The sequence below is a fragment of the Clarias gariepinus genome, chromosome 13, assembly GCF_024256425.1.
Source record: "Clarias gariepinus isolate MV-2021 ecotype Netherlands chromosome 13, CGAR_prim_01v2, whole genome shotgun sequence".
Lineage (NCBI taxonomy): Eukaryota > Metazoa > Chordata > Actinopteri > Siluriformes > Clariidae > Clarias > Clarias gariepinus.
In genome coordinates this window covers 22,306,390-22,323,714 of record NC_071112.1, presented here as the reverse complement: position 1 = coordinate 22,323,714, position 17,325 = coordinate 22,306,390, and the positions used below count along the sequence as shown (strand labels likewise).

At 36.2% G+C, this 17,325-nt stretch overlaps 1 protein-coding gene across 1 annotated transcript in view; it reads left to right on the top strand.

The window, feature by feature from the left end:
- ltk (leukocyte receptor tyrosine kinase) overlaps window positions 1-17,325 on the top strand; it is a 77,010-nt gene that overhangs the window by 19,871 nt on the left and 39,814 nt on the right. Inside the window, exons 2-6 of the mRNA XM_053509265.1 lie at window positions 4,455-4,553; window positions 6,517-6,669; window positions 7,208-7,433; window positions 9,958-10,097; window positions 11,069-11,203. Of these exons, the coding sequence (XP_053365240.1) occupies window positions 4,455-4,553; window positions 6,517-6,669; window positions 7,208-7,433; window positions 9,958-10,097; window positions 11,069-11,203 (753 nt within the window). The remainder of the gene's footprint in view (window positions 1-4,454; window positions 4,554-6,516; window positions 6,670-7,207; window positions 7,434-9,957; window positions 10,098-11,068; window positions 11,204-17,325) is intronic.

Sequence of the window (17,325 nt, the reverse complement as noted above, 5' to 3'; positions counted from 1 at the left end):
TTGTTGAAATCATACATCGAGTACTTTATGCCAGTTATAATATAAATGCATTTTTTTAATTCTTGCTTTGACATTTTCTCATATTCAGTGATAATTGTGACTACAACATCGATTTCTTTGCCATTAATGGATAACTATCTTTAACTTATAAAAAGTTTTTAGTGCAACTTTCTGGTTTACTTTTCTGGTTCATGAGTTGTTCTGGTTTGATGCATTTGGGAGCCATGATGCACTTTTGAACATCATAAATTATATACATAACCACCAACACAACTGAAGGCTGATTTCTTAATTGGGACAAAACTGTGGAAGGTTATAGCTTTTTAAAAAATCACACAAAATTCCCCCAAACAATTTTGACAAAATATTTTGGCGTTTGTGCTTTTTAACATTCTTGTGATTCAAAAAAATAAAATAAAAAAACATTTGAAATTTTCTCCAACAGTCTGCAATACTTTTTGCTTCATAAAAAAAATCTCTAAACTGCAAACTACAATTATTTCATTTTGCTGTCAACCTGTTAATTTACAAACAAAAACAAAATGATTTTAGCTTTTTGTTATAGAGGTGTGTGTGTGGGACTGTATTCTTGTTCTGTTAAGATCTCACTCCAGCCTACTACTAAAGAAATTCTGACTTGTTCTCTTCTAAAGAAATTCTTCCTAACCAGTTCTGCTACTGAGGATTTTTCTTTACTGATGTCATCAGTTATTACTTGTGTAACCCAAACTTGGGTGCTGTATCAGAATTAACCATTTATTATTAAAAATTAACCGTTTAATCCACTGTGGCTTAGGATTTCATTCAAAATATTAAATATGTTGTATTAACATCAAAGCACCTAATTCATCCACATGTAAATGAATATCGCCTTTCTTTGTCTTAGTTCATATCCAAACTCCTTCATCCATGTGCAGCACAGTAAAAATCACCGGGTCATTCAATTATTATAATTATTTATATATTTTTGTGGTAGCCGGAATCTCATCTGAGTTCATTTAACATTTTTTATGTTATGCGAACTGCATTTTATAGCCTCTATTTATGGAAAGTAAGACAGCCAGTGGATGTGCTAGCCCTTTTAGTGGATTGGATCACATATTATGCTGTACTGAGTGCAGAGCCAGAGAGAGACTGTTTTAAGCTCGGGAAATGTCATCTGGGCGGAAATTGGTCAACTTTTTGATGGGGACATGATCAATAGGCTACTTCTGTGTGTGTGTGTGTGCGCGGTTGTTTGTGTTTCTTGTTGTGAGTGGCTCTGAGAGCAACTGCCTGAAGCCCACAATACAATAAGTTATGAGACTAACATTAAATATACTGCCCTCTAGGGATTCTCCCAGTCCCTGCCATCAGCCACTGACTTTTTAAGGGCAGAAAGCTATACACTGCTCTGATGTTATTCATTTCAAATTCCCATACTGTATAAATACAGTTTAAATATTTACAAGAAACAGGACTTAATGAAACTGGTGCAAAAAAAAAATACTGTGTATATAATTTTTGTATACCAAATATATGAAAACCACTCACTGCAAAAACAAATGACTGAGATATTTGTACAGTAAGTTTATGCCAGCTTGTAAAACTTAATGGTGCTTGGAAAGCAGAAATGTGCTTAAAGCCGAGGGATTAGGCTGCACCGTGATACAAGTAAAACAAATCAGTTTTTTTTTCCTTTGCCAGCACAATAGTCTGTTGGTGTTAAATGTTATTAACTGTCTGATTATGGAAATTATACTTTTTTTATTTATACATTTATATATTAATTAATATTTGTTGTTAATTAGGTCCCTTTACACCGCGACAAGATCAAGAGGTTCCTACTGTGTCCTAAAAATATCTGTTCGCTCCAATATGGCGCCACCGAATATGTTGTTAAGTGGGGAATGTTGGGTCGTGGAATTTTATGTCTTCTTCCCCCTTAAATTTTTTATTTAATTTAGTTTTTAATTATAATCATTATTAATATTATTATTGTATTTATTTATTTATTAATTATTATTATTATTATTATTAATTATTATTATTCTTTTTAATTGTATTTATTTGTTTTATTATTTATTTATTTATTGTTATATTAGTTGTATTTTTTGTGTGTGTATTCTGTGTGCTTAGTGCACTTGTCTAACCACTTGTCTTACCCAGCCGACTTTGCACTCCTTTTTTCTCCTTCTCCCCTTCTCTCTCTCTGAGAGCAGGAGTCCTGGCTCACACACTTTGTCTTTGTCTCAACTCTGTGTCGGCTTGGACCTGCCTTGCTGTTCTCTTTTCTTTATCTTTCTCTTCGTCACTATCACCTTACCGGTGCTACAGTACCTTATGTTCGCACATGGTGAACTGGTTTCTGGGGCTTAAGTAGCTACAGTACCAGCCAGGTGTAGCGCTTTTGCTTTGATTGCCAACATGTCCGCTACACTGTCTGTTTATAAATCCGTGGAGTAGTTGCCTGCGGATTTGCCTGTCGCGCAGTTGGTGGTGTTACAAGATGCAGTGAGAATGAGATTAAAACACCTGCATACATCATGTTCGAACTGTTCATACATGTTTCCTGACTACTGTACGTCGTCCCCATCAGGTTCACAAGGTGTCCTTCATGTTGTCACTAATTTTTTATCCCGCACATAATCACACGCTCACCAGGTTCAATGAGATCCGACCAAGTTATTGCTATATCCAATCTGATCGTACTGTGGTCTTACCGGGTGTCTGTCACATGCTTGCTGTGTTGTCATTGCGTTAACTGCATTACGCACAATGGCATGACCTACCATGGTCATACTGTAGCACAAGCCTGAAGAGGTCATTGTAAGAAGTCCATTGATGTAGCGACAGCGCAATGACATTCCATCAACAACTCTTAAAGTTTCCAGTCTGCGCCATGGATGGAGTACGCCAATAATGTCCCTAAAAGACGCTAATCTAAACATTTTCTTGTGGAAGAAGTCCAAATTCCTGACGCATCTTTTCCTGTTATATCGACCAAAAGGGGATAGTTTAGATACATTTTTTTTGCATAAAATTCTATTATTTTTAAAATACATTGGGTGTTGTGATTTTTACAGACATACAGTATGTTCTTGTGCTCGTGTGAGCTTTAATCCACAACATAAAGTGAATAAGACATTGGTTGACTTTATGTAAAAGATATTACTTGCAGAGGGCCAACAACATGAGTGTGTTTTTTTGAAAAAAAAAATATATATTTTGCAGGAAAAAAACATTAAGCCTACTGATTCAGTTTGTGTAATTTGTTACATCTTGGTCTTTGAATGGTTATTTGGTTTGATTCTTATTAGACAGGAATAAAAGCTTGTAGGAACTCAGGCCCTTTGCCAACAGAAGATTCTTGCCTTATGTAGGGCGCTTTGTGATGCTTTAATGCCTTATTAGGATTGTCGTACAGCACTTGCAGCTGATTTTATCAGGAGAAACCTGCTGTACATATACTGCTTCTGATAAGTGACCCTTAAAGCATACTGGATGCACTAATATGGTTATGGATGCATCACAGTAACTAGAGTTGGGAAATGTCGTTGGGCCATAAGAGTGCTGAACATGACCAATTATAGGTGTGGAGATTTCCATTATTGTTTTGAGACCCACCTGTGTACTCTTTAGAAATCAATTTGCCTTAAAGTCAGACTGTCGGCGTTGGTGAGCAGGAGCAACAACAACGAAAAAACATCTGGGCTTTAATTTCACAACTCGGATGTATGTGACTTCAAATAGTGGGTGCTCGCATTTTCTGTTCAGGACACCATGTGAACATCAGACACTGTTCAACAGCAGACACAGTAATGTGTACAACAGTGGCTTAATGGGCTACTTTCCAGAAGAAAAAAAATATCGAATTACTTTTTCTTTTTAAAATTTAATTTGTGACGAACAGTCATACAGTACACAGTACAATATGCTGCAATGAAATGCTTATACGACCACTCTTGACCTTAAAATCTGAATATAATGCTTATATGACCGCTCACCTTAAAATCTAAATTATCAAAAGAAATAAAAATAAATTAGGGAATGAAATAAAGAATCAAATATAGAAACCTTATTTCTAAAATATAGAAAAACCTGCGGAGAAAAAAATATGAAATATGGGATATAAAAATTTTTTTTTTTTAAACCTAGCTATAAAAAATATACACAATAATGGCTGTACAAATATGTTTTTATTAATGATTTATTAGCATTTGTTAAATAATAATAATAACAATAATAATACCGTGATCACTAATAGTTTAAATATTGTACAGTATAACTAAACGGTCCGGTTTTTGTCTGATGGTACACAGTTAGTAACCCAGTGTAAGGATTTCTCCAATGACAGAGACTCAAGCACTTTTGTAAGTCACTCTGGATAAAAGTGCCTGCCAAATGCCTAAATGTAAATGTAAATATTGCTGTAAGTAAATTCATAATCTCTCTCTCTACACCTATTTCCACAGTGATCAGGATAAGCCATGCTCTTTTGGATAGAACTGTAGAGGCAAGTTTTCCAATGCACTTAAATCCTCTTCACTCAAGTCCAGCAGAAACAAGTCAAGGTAAAACATGGACCTCTTTTCCACCTCTGGAACAGAAATCTGCTCTTAATTAATATATAATGAATCACAAAGGCTAGATTATAAGAACTTGAATTACCTGTACTTGGATTCTTAAATTGCATGGTTACTCGCACACATACAGTATGGAAATAATGCGCTGGTGTCCACTATCCTTTGACCATATTATGTACCTCCTTTGGGTTCCATTAATGTTATGTTTGTTCCTTTATTGCTCTGTGGTGTATAAACCAGAAAATCATTATTTCTTAATTGAACAAATACTGTAGATTTTCCTTCAAATTGTGATGTCGCAACAGGCAAAAATGGTAACAACACCTGACTGGTGTGTATCTCATTGTATGTCTTCTAGTGTTGTGACATTACCTGTCTGTTTAGTTTTCTTTTGGAAATATTATCATAAAGCACATCATTTGTTTTGCAGCATATTTCAGCAAAATCATGTCAATCAAAATCCTTTAGTTAAAAGTGGTCTCCCGTGAACCTCCAGATTTCTAGAAAATGTGTGTATGCCTTTGGTTTTTCTGTGAATGACATGTTTTAAATTAGGTAATAAATTAGGTATGTGTATGTGTCTTATAACAGGAAATGATGTTTTGATTGCTGTGCTATTTCACAGAGAAAACCATTCATATCTCACAAAACTATAGCGCTTGAGGGAATTTTAGAATGTGTTTTTTATAACGTAAACATACAGCTGTGGCCAAAAGTTGACAAAATGACACACATAAATTTTCACAAAATCTGCTGCTTCAGGTTTTTTTTTTTTTAGATATTTTTGGCAGATGTTACTATAGTATACTGAAGTATAATTACAATTAATATATTTTTTTTTACAATTACATTTCTATAGAATACATTATGACAATACATTTTTACAGGGCTGGAGGTAGCGCTCACCTTCATACATTTTAAGAAGGACAGCAAAGAAACCACTTCTCTCTTGGAAAAACCTTAGGGACAAGCCAATATTTTTCAAAAGGTGCAGGGATTGGACTGTAGTGGAGAGTTAACTCCACTGTAGAGGAGAAATGACTTTACATGGGGTAAAGTCATTGTCTCTGATGAATCCACTTTCTGATTGTTTGGGGCATTCGGAAGAAAAAGTGTCTGGTGTGTCTGAAACGTTGAGTGCTACAGTACCACCGGTCCTGTGGCATGCCAACAGTAAAGCATCCTGAGACCATTCATGTGTGGGGTTGTTTCTTAGCCAAGAGAGTGGGCTCACTCACAATTTTGCCCAAGAGCACAAAGAGTGGTACAAAAACATCTTTCTTTTAACCAACCTAGAACAGGGGACAAACAATGCACTTTCAGCATGATGGAGCACCTGGCTAAGTGATAGCTAAGTGTCTTGAGGAACAAAACATTGACATTTTGGGTCCAATGCCAGAAAACTCTCCAGACCCTGTGGTCAATCCTCAAGAGGCGGGTGGAAAAACAATAACCCACGAATTCTGAATGGCCTGCCATCAGTCAGGATGTGTCCCATACGTTGATTGACAGCATGGCAGGGCTAATTGCTCTTGAAAAAGAAGATTTAACATTGCGAATATTGACTATTTGCATGAACTTAATGTAATTGTCAATAAAAGCTTTTGGCACTTAGGAAATGCTTGTAGTTATAATGTAATATAGCATAGCAACATCTGACAAAAAGATCTAAACACTGTAGCAGGCTTTGTGAAAATGAATATTTGTGTCATTGTTAAAACATTTGGCTACAATCTGGGACATGTGGTTTGATGAACATGGCTGCTCAGGGTAAAAAAAAAAAAAATCTCTGGATGTGTAGTTAATGTAGATGAGTTTCCATGCTCCTACCTTTAATGCAAATGTTCTTGTGAGCTTTTTCAACCACTCGGAATTGAAAAATGTGTGTGTGAAAAAAGTGGGTGGTCTGTGTGTTCTTTGTAATGTAGCTCTTTTTCTTTCCCACCTACAGACTTTTTCTCCTGTGATTTTGAAACCCCTTGTTCCTGGAGCGTGTCCAATCACAGCACCCGAGGAGATTGGTATGTCACATCACCTCAACAATACTGGGCCAGCCAACAGGGCATCCAACCAATCACAGATCACTCTACTGGAAATCCTAGAGGTATCGAATGAATGTTTTTTGTGTGCTTTCATGCTGCCAAAATGCATTACTACATAGCATTATATCAAAAGTATCACCCTTACACTTTAATAAAGATATTTGGCTGAGACAGACACAAGAGGATACTTCCAAAGTTTCCCGCTATATTAACATTCCATAAATTAACTTTATATGCTGCGGTAAAAACAGCTAACTTCCTGTAAGCCTTTTAAAAGATTTTGTGGTAAGCTGTTCGAGAAAGTTCTTTATTTTGCAAAAATCGTTTGCAGTCAAATGGTTGTAAATTAAAAAATCATACAATTTTGCCATTTATACTCTTTTTTTCTCTACTTCTTCTTGTTTGCCTTTAATTGATTAACATATTGCATATGTAAGTTTTACTACAGAGGTGTAGTATGGACGCTGTGTATCTGTTTGATTCCAGCAAGGCTTTACTTTGTATTCCTAGCTGTTTTTTTTTTTCTTCTACAGTATGTGATGGAAGGTTTATGCTTCTTCGGATTGTTTAAGAAACTACTCCTCTGCTTCCTTTCTCAAGGTCACTTCCTGGTTCTGAGGCCTGGCTCTGCCCTGTGGGCTTCTGGGAGTTGCACATTTCACATCGCAAGTCCCGTAGTGCTAAGCAGTGGCCCACACTGTCGACTGCGTTTTGCTTGTTTCCAGCCAGAACCGAGGACAGGAAACTTGTCTGTCTCCATAAAACTTACAGATTCTGCTGTCATCAACTCACTGACTTCTGTCAGCAGAGAAAAAGCTGGAATAAGGTTCAAGTCACTTCTTATTGTTTTACACAGTTGCTAGGAGAATGACATGAAGCTGTGTTTTCTTTGGGCTGCACAATAAAAGAAATACTGTCATTTAGTTCAATTTAGTTTTATAACACTTTTTAGCAACAGTCAGGGAAAAAGAAAAGTCACAAAATGCACAGTTCGTTCAGTTTGATTGTTTAGTAACAATGATTCAGAGCGGTTTCAGTTCGTTTCTAATAACAGCTTACAGGTTCTTTCCATTTTACCTCCATTTGAGGTAGCATTTGGTGCTATTGTGCTTTGAACAAATGTGCTTTTACTGTATGTCAGTAAAATAATTATAGGTTGTATAAACCGATCAGCCATAACATTATGACCGCCTGACTAATATTGAGACGGTCACCCCTTAGCTACCATAACAGTGATGCACTGATTGTGATCTAACAACTGGATTTGGATTAATTTGGATTAATTTGATCTTTACTAGCACTTCTATTGGATCGGATTGCACGGCCCAGCCTTTGCTCCCCCTTTGCATCAGTATGCCCTGACCACCTAGGACCCTGTCGCGAGTTCTTTGGATTACTTTTGGAATGTCCTGACCACTGCAGACCAGGAATAAAAGCTAAAGTTTACTGAAAGATACATGGTGACGGGTGGCCAAGGCTCAGTGATGAACATGCCCATGCTGGCCCATGTAGTCTGATCCAATAGAAGGGCTACTATAGCTCAAATTGAGAATTAAGGTAAAAGTTAATTCTGGTTCCAATAGAAAGGGGTCAAAACACACAGATAATTACTGTTTTGGTGGCAAAGGGGGACCTACGCATTATAATGCTGGTGGTCATAATGCTATGGGTGATCAGTGTACAGTATATACGTTTATAATCAGAACTTGGTAGGCTATATCATTCTATATACATTACATAGTTTATAGATTACTGTATACTTATAATGTACACATTTCATAGTTTATATAGAACTATATACAATTTTATTAGGTTTAGTATATATGGAAAAGCAGTACTTTTTTATTTAGTTAAAAATAAGCCACCCCTCATTTTTTTCATATTAAAGTGAATTTATTTATGCAGATTAAAGAAATGGGAACAAATGTTTTACTGAGACTGCAGACTTTTTAGGTTGCAAAGTGCCTTAATATACAATTAAAAAAAATGGATATTTATGTAACAACTTCAGCAGCGACCTCATTTCCCCTCTCGTCTATTGCAACCACTGAGCATTCGGCATCACCAGTATACAAATCACCAGCCTGATCACGTCTCATCATTTATACAGTAGTACATGTGGTTCTCCATAAGTTTCTAACCGGTTCATGCCTTAAGTTAGATGTTGATTCATACGTCACTGTGTGGTTTAACAATAAAAGATGGGAGCCAAGAACTGACCAAAAATCAATCAAACTATCATTTTATTTATATAGCACTTATTAACAACATCAAGTTGACCAAAGTCCAAAAAATTGGTTTTACCCTAAATAATAAAATGGTCGTTTACTAATGCTATACAAGCAGCATGTAAAACTATAACATTTACACATTTACTTTATCATTATTCATCAAGTATCGCTTTGCTGGAGCCACCTAACACTACTGTAGCTCTGCTCTTGATCCGCTACAGGCTTTTCTCCACTGTTACTGATTTGATTGCTAGACCTTTACAAAGCGACTGATGCATGAGAGAACAAGTGACACAAATGAACAGAACACAGACATACTTAATAGCAGATTCACATGTAGCCACTGTTCTGAAAATAAACCAAAAGAATGTCATCTAAAGGTCTTGTAATAGAAATGTACTCAGTATTGATTTCCTTAGCTTGACCAAAGCTCCCCCAAGATTAATGAATGCATTTTGTTACTAAAAGTAGATACCAATATGTCTTTGTAATTGGCTTTGACAGATGGCTTGGAGTAGGCTGTGATGCAATGCAATTTGCCAAATGCAGTACGATCATAATGGAGCCAAGACTCTTATACACACTGTCTGTTCAGGATTACAGACATCACTCTGGGTTTGTATGGCCCAGTGCCTAAGACCATCCAGTGCTCCATCACGCTAATCAGATTTAGTGGATGCACAAACTAAGGTTCGGATATTATGGAAAAAGTTACGCTGAGTTACAATCCGGAAGTGAGCCTGAATTGTCACATGTGATTTTTCAACACATTGGAGTCAGCTATTCTTGATTTGCCTGAAGAAACCCTCTGTGGTGTACTCATGGAAATACAAAGAAGGCATTTGAAAAGATTTTAATGGCCCCCAAACATTTTATAATGCGAATGTACATTTAATTACACACAGATTTAGCAGGATGTGTGACAGTTGTTTTAGTTAAAGGTAAGTAGCCTGTTGGACACAAACGATTTGGAAAAGATCTGGTCATTTTGCCAATACAATTTTCAATTATCAACATATTTACCAAGCGTTATATTATTCAACAAGTTGAGTAAACACATAAAATATACTGTATAGGCACATTCGCATTCTCAAATGCTTTTAATCTTTTATGTCCCAGGGAATCTTGGGAGGTTTTGGAGGCATCAATAGGGAAAATGAATGAGCCCTTCCAAGTAACAGTGCAGTACACTTCTTGTAGTGGTCATGATCTTGGACTTTTAGCCATTGATTCACTAGAGCTGAAGGACTGTAACATGGGTAAGTGTTTTGTTATCTGTGTAATAAAATCCAAAATGTGTTATTACATTGCAGCTATTGTTTTTGCATTTTATATTTTTTGGCAGCTAGTTTCTACAAATAGTTTCCTTGGAATTTTAAGGTTCTATCTAAAGTCCAAAAAAGCATATCACTTAAAAACACTGAGTGTAATGTTAATATGTTGTCACAGAAGAAAAGAAAAATGTGAATAGCTTAATTTTGAAAAAAAAAAAAAAAGTCAGCTAGAACCTTATAATTCCAAGGGGACAAGATGCATGATTGGGTTTCAATGAAAAATGCATTGAGAAATACATTTGGGAAGATGCTAAAATTATTACAATCTGACACAAATATTTTTTACATTTGAGTGGCAATATAATGTAAAAATTTGTTTCTTCATATCAGTATGAATTTTTGTATTTTTTAAAATGCTGACAATAAAGCTGGCATAGTTTTGTCATAATTGATAAATCAGCCTGCAGTTGAATTAAAAGGTCATATTATATATAACGATATATATTTTGGCGCATATCGTACGGCAAAGTAATACTTTGATTGTGAACAATGTGAATATTGAAACAATAAAATAAGGGTTGAGTTTTGTTGAACACAAAACGAGTTTTGTTTTATTACAAATTTAATTCATGAGCAACATTAAAAAAGACCAAAAAGTACAGTTTATTGTAAATTACTAGCCATCTCAAAAAACTTAAGTTCAAACCTTCTAAAAGATAATAAACGTATATAAATTTACAATCGCATTTATTGGGTTTTGTAAAACCCTTTATAAACACTTAATGTGTTTAAACACTTAAATGTTTCTGTCTAAAGCTAAGGCAAGATTGATTGTTTTTCCCTGCTTCTGATAGAATGATGGTACACATTCCATTATTATTCATGCTATTTAATTCATGTACTGTATCTGTTTCCATTGCTAAATCATTTCCCTGTGTCTCTCTTTATCTCCTCAGAAACCAGAGATACGGCTCCAGATTGTAAGGAGAATTTAGCTGTTCGCTGTGATTTGGGTGGCTGTATAGATAAAAGCAAAGTGTGTGATTTTCACACTGATTGTCCTTTAGGCGAGGACGAAGGATTCATTTGTGGTGAGTTGGATAGTGCTTTTGAAAGCTTTCATAGGGCAGTGAAGGCTTTTTGCAGCATATTGTTGTGTAACGTCTGTTTTGTGCTCCGGAGTGTAGCAAATCAATGCAAAGTGTTGCTAAAATTAAAACCATGTAAAGTCTACTGTAACCTTTGCATTTGTCTATTCTTTTTGAAGATGTCATTGTATCTATTGTAGCGTAATACAATGCATAGTAAGGAACAAATCAGAAACACAATTACAGTTGCATTCATGTTAAAACTTATTACTGTTATTATTATTATTAGTAGTAGTAGTAGTAGAAATGTTTACTACAGTATCTCTTTGATCAGCATCCTCCATTAAGTGAGTTCTGTCCAGTGAGTTAAATTTTTTGTTATTAATTTTTTTTATTACTCTTTTTTTGTTCGTTTTTAAACTTTGTCCACTGTTATCTGCACAAAGTACTTTACAAAGAGTGTGTGAGTGCTCATCTCTGTTGATGATGCAACAACCAACAAAATTCAAGTGAAACACAAATAAACACATTAAAAAAAAAAAAATACAATAACTTGGTTGAAAAAGTGCACACAAACCATAACCCCATAATGCTTGTAATTCAATACTGCTAAATCACATTTCACATGTAATGCAGCAATTTTGGGTAAGAGTCTACAAACTAAGCACATCTTGGTTAAATTAGATTTTTGGGGAAACACCCTGTTCTTGTTAATGTCACTATGGATCTCCATTCCCCCCTCTTGTTAATAATGGTATTCATGTGTTTTATAGTCTCTAATATTTTGGAAATATTTTGTCCTTGTTTTTTTTAGGTGAAAAAGAAATGTAAGGAATGGGCTTCATTTATTTACCTTAATAACAATTCAGATATAAAGCTGTTGCATAAAGCTAAGTTATAAAACCTTAAAAAAAAATTGGTTTGTAGATTAAGAATTGTAACAAAATCTGGGGAAAAAATGTTATACTCAATTTGGATATTATAAAATTTGTGATACTTACAGAATTGCAATATTAATGGAATCATTAAGCAGTGTGGTATTGGGTGGTGACTGGTGATCTCCACTCCTAATAAAAAGTGCATTTATTACAGATATTTATAAGTTAAATTTATAAGAGATTTGCCGTAACTTTAAAAAAAAACAACTAGATTCAGCTCTGAAGACTCTCAGCTGAACTTTGGAATGCATTTTTGCATAGGACGAGGTTGTGAAATTTGGCCCCGATTATTTACATTTATTACATGTATTATAATTATTTATATTGTATTTGTGTTCCGTGTAACAAAGTTCATGGTTAGTGTGAAGTGCCGGTAAATTTATAATGACCAAGACTTAGAAGTATTTATATGCTTTAATTTATATTTTGATTAAAGACAGACTTGAAAAATCTGAACTCTAACTTTAGTCAACTTTAAGTGATCAGTTCTTAAAAAATATAAGATAACTTTGGGCAGTTTGCATTTTAATGTGAAAACACTAAAATGGTACAGTATGGAGTGCTGTGATGCGACACTGTGAGTGGGCTTCTCGAATTACTAGCAAGCTGTTTGCCACATACATTGGCTACAGTATATTAAAGCTTAGGATGAGAAAGAGTGGTGAATTATGCATTCTAAAGAAGCTCCTCTTGCATTGTCAAAGTACCCAGTTACAAGCATTTACTGTATGCATAAGAAGCAAATATGAGTCTGGATTGAGAAAAAAAAAAGTGTGGGCGCTGTAATTCTTTGACCTCATGCATCGCAACATCCACATGTATGCAATGGAAATGGCGGTGGATATCGGCAGTTAAATTTACAGAATCATATGCATTAGCAAGTTAAGTATAGTTATCTAAAACATATTTGCTTATAATGTATCTTTTCTTTGCAAGTGTAAATTTTGAACCTGTGTTCTCTTCCTAAAGGTTCCACGCCACCACTCCTTGCCATTAACCACAGACATACTGTAGCAAGCACTCGTTCAAGACAGTTCATAATTTAGATGCAATCTAAATATAGCACTCACGTACGGTAGAAGAAAATGAATACATCTACCAAGTAATCAAATTTCTAGGGTGGAATACTAGGACTCTGGAGTAAAGTATTCTTCGTATGTAAGGCCAATTACACTCTCTTGACCTTCTAATCATATACAGGTTACGACTCTGTGAGAGTGCTTTGCTTGTTGTCAGAAACTGTGACACATTCTCAAAGCATGATCTGTCAGGAAAAACAAACCTTGCCCTTGTAATGTCCACATTTGGCAAAAAAAAAACTCAATTGCTAGAATATATATGTTTATACAGGGGTCACAACAAGGACATATGCTCATTTTTTCCACTTACTCTGCTCCTGATGTAGCTTCTCAAGCAATTTGTTGTTTTATGCTATTGGATGAGGAAAAGTGGTGCCCAGTTAAAGGGGACTTCAGACTGTCTGGTGCATACCAGTGCATCACCATGTCTAATGCTATGTCCTTGCACTCCCATGCTGTTAGTCTATCGCCACTGATTGACTCTCATGTGGCAGGAAACTTAACAGACTATCATCTATCCTACCATTTATATGTCTTGTTATAACTGCTACAGAGCAAAGTGGTTGTGGATTTTTTGCCCTTTATGTTCCAGCAAATAATGGATGTGCACATTGCCATCTCCATCACACCTTCACTCATGTTTCCACCATGCAAATACATATTTCTGCTTATTACTCAGTTCTGTCTTCTGATACTGCTATGGTCTCTCATGGAGTGAAGGAAAATTGCCTGGAACCCTTGTTGCCACATAATCTAAAATAACTTTTTTTGCTATGTCAGGGTGACCACTTTAAAAAGCAGTGTTTAAACCAGCAATGGGCCTGCATGATTAATCCGTTATCTGGTAGTAACAGATATTACATAGTTACCAAATATCACTTTTTTCAACTTAAATGTCAAGAGTCGTGAAGTGGGAGAATTGCAGTTTTACTATGTTTATCTGTATTCATGTGGAAGAACAAATCAAAGACGATATTTTTTGTTTTGGTAAAGAGTAAGTTTATATGGTCTCATCAACGCTCCTTTGGCTTTTTGTAATGACATTGTTTTCTCCAGAGATATTCACAATTTTTGAGTTAAAGCTAATAGGTTTGATTTGCTCTCTCTTGCTCTAATTATATAATGATATATAATAAACATATATAATTACATCCAAAATGTACTTACTAACTTGAACAGTTTTGGGGCATTGGTGACTCACTGGTAGGTTTAAATTTGATTGCCTGCCATGCAGAAGGGGCCAGGTTTAAATACCCTATGGTTTTAATGTAAGTGTGGTCCCAATCCTGGATATACAGTAATTAAAATTATATAAATATAAAATGTATAAAAAGTAAATTGCATCAGGAAGGGTATCTGGTGCTTAGTTGTGTGTACATTGGATGGTCTGTTGCAGCTACTCACTAAGGCTTGAACAGTTTTACCCAATATCCATATGTTCTGTAGCAATTTTATATTGTAAAACTTTTGAAGCATGGGCGGCACCACAGACACACGGCAAGATCTTAGGAAAAAGGAATTTTATTTAGAAAAACTAACTTCCAGAACGAGATCCATGAATGTAACCAGCTGGGCCCTTTCAAGCGGCCTATTTAGTAAACCTACCGAGCGAACAAGGAACCACAACAGATTGAGGCTCACGTCCATCTCTGGGACGTCCATCACTGCTGTATACTACAGTGTACAGTGGAACCTTGGATTACGAGCATAATTAGTTCCGGAAGTGGGCTCGGTAGGCGCTGTGTGTATGTGTGTGTGTGTGTGTGTGTGTGTGTGTGTGTGTGTGTGTGTGCATATGTGTTTGTGAACCGGCACGGTGTCAAATTACACACGTGCACACAGATAACAACAGGCTAAGTGACAAAATGCATGCACAGATGTTGATTATACCAGTAAGAGACAACTTATTACTGTAACCACTTCCACAGCGTAAGAGAGAGGAAAACCGTTGGCTTAGTTGTGATCACGTGACACTTGGCGTCAAAACAAGAAGCGCATGCATGATACATGATACTCGGTACTTGTAAACCAAAGCCTGCTCGTTTTTTAAGTTAAAATTAATTAAAAATTGCTTGTCTTGCGGAACACTCGCAAACTGCGTTGCTGGTAATCCGAGGTTTCACTGTATGTATACGTGTGTGTATATATAGGCGTTGTGTGTGTGTTTTTGGGTCTGTCGTTATGTGTGCGTGCGCGTAATTTGACACCGTGCTGGTTCACAAAAACACACACACAGCGTTGGCCTACTACTTTCTCTCTCATATCTGAGTTATATAAAACTCATCGGCATTCCATCACTTTCCTTAGTCCTGACATAACCTAGAGGTGTGTTTGGGTTCATTGTCCTGTTGAAAATCAAATGATGGTAGCACTAATGGGATGGGATGGCATGTCTCTGCAAACTGCTTCAAAACACACATTCAGAAACCATCTGTTCACCCTCTCTACTGTACGTCTAACAACGATATGAATGTTAGAACCAAAAATCTCATTTGGACTCATCAGTCCAAAGATCAGTTCTCTACTGATTTAATGTCCATTTCTTTTGTTTCTTGGCCCAAACAAGTGTCTTCTGCTTGATATTCTTCCGAAGTAATGTTTTTTTTGCCGCAATTCGACCATCAGGCAACCCACGCAGTCTCTTTGGAACAGTGGATGCTGAACTCTGAGAAGCATTAATGTGGGCTCCAAGCTCAGGTGCTGTAAAATTGTGGTAACCGAGGCTGTACTGTCTAATAATCATATCCTTTGTAGCATAGCTTACTCTTGGTTTTCGGTCCTCATGAGAGCCAGTTTTATCATAGCGTTTGATGGTTTTTGTGATTGCACTTGGGGATACATTCAAATTGCTTGAGATTTTTCAGGTTGACTGACATCTGTGGCTTATTACATTTCCTCTTGTTTAACTTGCATGTAGTTGCATCCAGCTCTCCAGAGTCTACAATATTCCAATAGCAATTAGTGTGCACTAAACAAATTAAATTTTTATTTGTCACATACACACAATATATACATATACACACATGCAATATATATAATATGTACACGTATAATATGCAGTGAAATGCTTATAAACCACCCATGACCTTAAAAATTAAAGGTTAATAATAGGAAATAAATATGAATTTAAAAAAATACAATAGAAATTAAATTTAGCTAAGATAAGAATAATATATCTATAGAAGACAAAAATATACAATATGATAGAAATATAAGAAAACTTAGCTGTACAGTACAAATATGGAAAAGAAAAAATTCTGTACAATGTAGAAAAATATAGAAATTTTAGTGTAAATAAAATAAAAATGACTGTGTAATATGTAAATGTACATGAATGTGCAAGTGTGCAGTGTCCATAAGTGTCCATAATTGTTTAGAATAAGTGTAAAAAGACAATGTCATAATTGTTCAAGTTTAAATATGGTTTAGTCCTGTGTGGTGTACTGATTAAGAGACCGTTATTGCCTGTGGGAAAAAGCTCCTCCTCATCTCTCAGTGTTTGCCTTCAGTGAGCGGAATCGCTTTCCTGACCGCAACAGAGAAAACAGTCCATTGCTGAGGTGGCCGAGGTCCTTCATGATCTTTCTGGCCTTGGTCCAGCACCGCTTGCCATAAATTGAGTGCAGGTCAGGGAGCTCGGTGCAGATGATGTGCTCTGCTGATTGCACCACCCTCTGTAGAGCTCGTCTGTCCTGCATGGTGCTGTGTCTGAACCAGGTTGTGATGTTTCCCATTAGGATGCTCTCTATGATGCAGGAGTAAAAATTCCTGAGTACCCTGGAGGGCAGTCTGAAGTCTCTCAAGCGCCTGAGGTGGTTATGCCTTTTTCACCATGGTGTTGATGTGACAGGACCATGACAGGTCCTACGTGATGTGAACACAGAGGTATCTGAAGCTGTCCACTCTCTCCACTGGGCTCCTGTTGATGACGGGGGTCTGGTAGTTCCTCTCCTGCTTTGTACTAAAGTCCACTAACAGCTCCTTTGTCTTGCTGACATGAGGGGGAGATTGTTCCTTTGGCACCATTTCTCCAGATTTCCAATCTTCTTCAGGTAGGCCATCTCATCGTTGTTTATGATCAGGCCCATCACGGCGGTGACATCAGCAA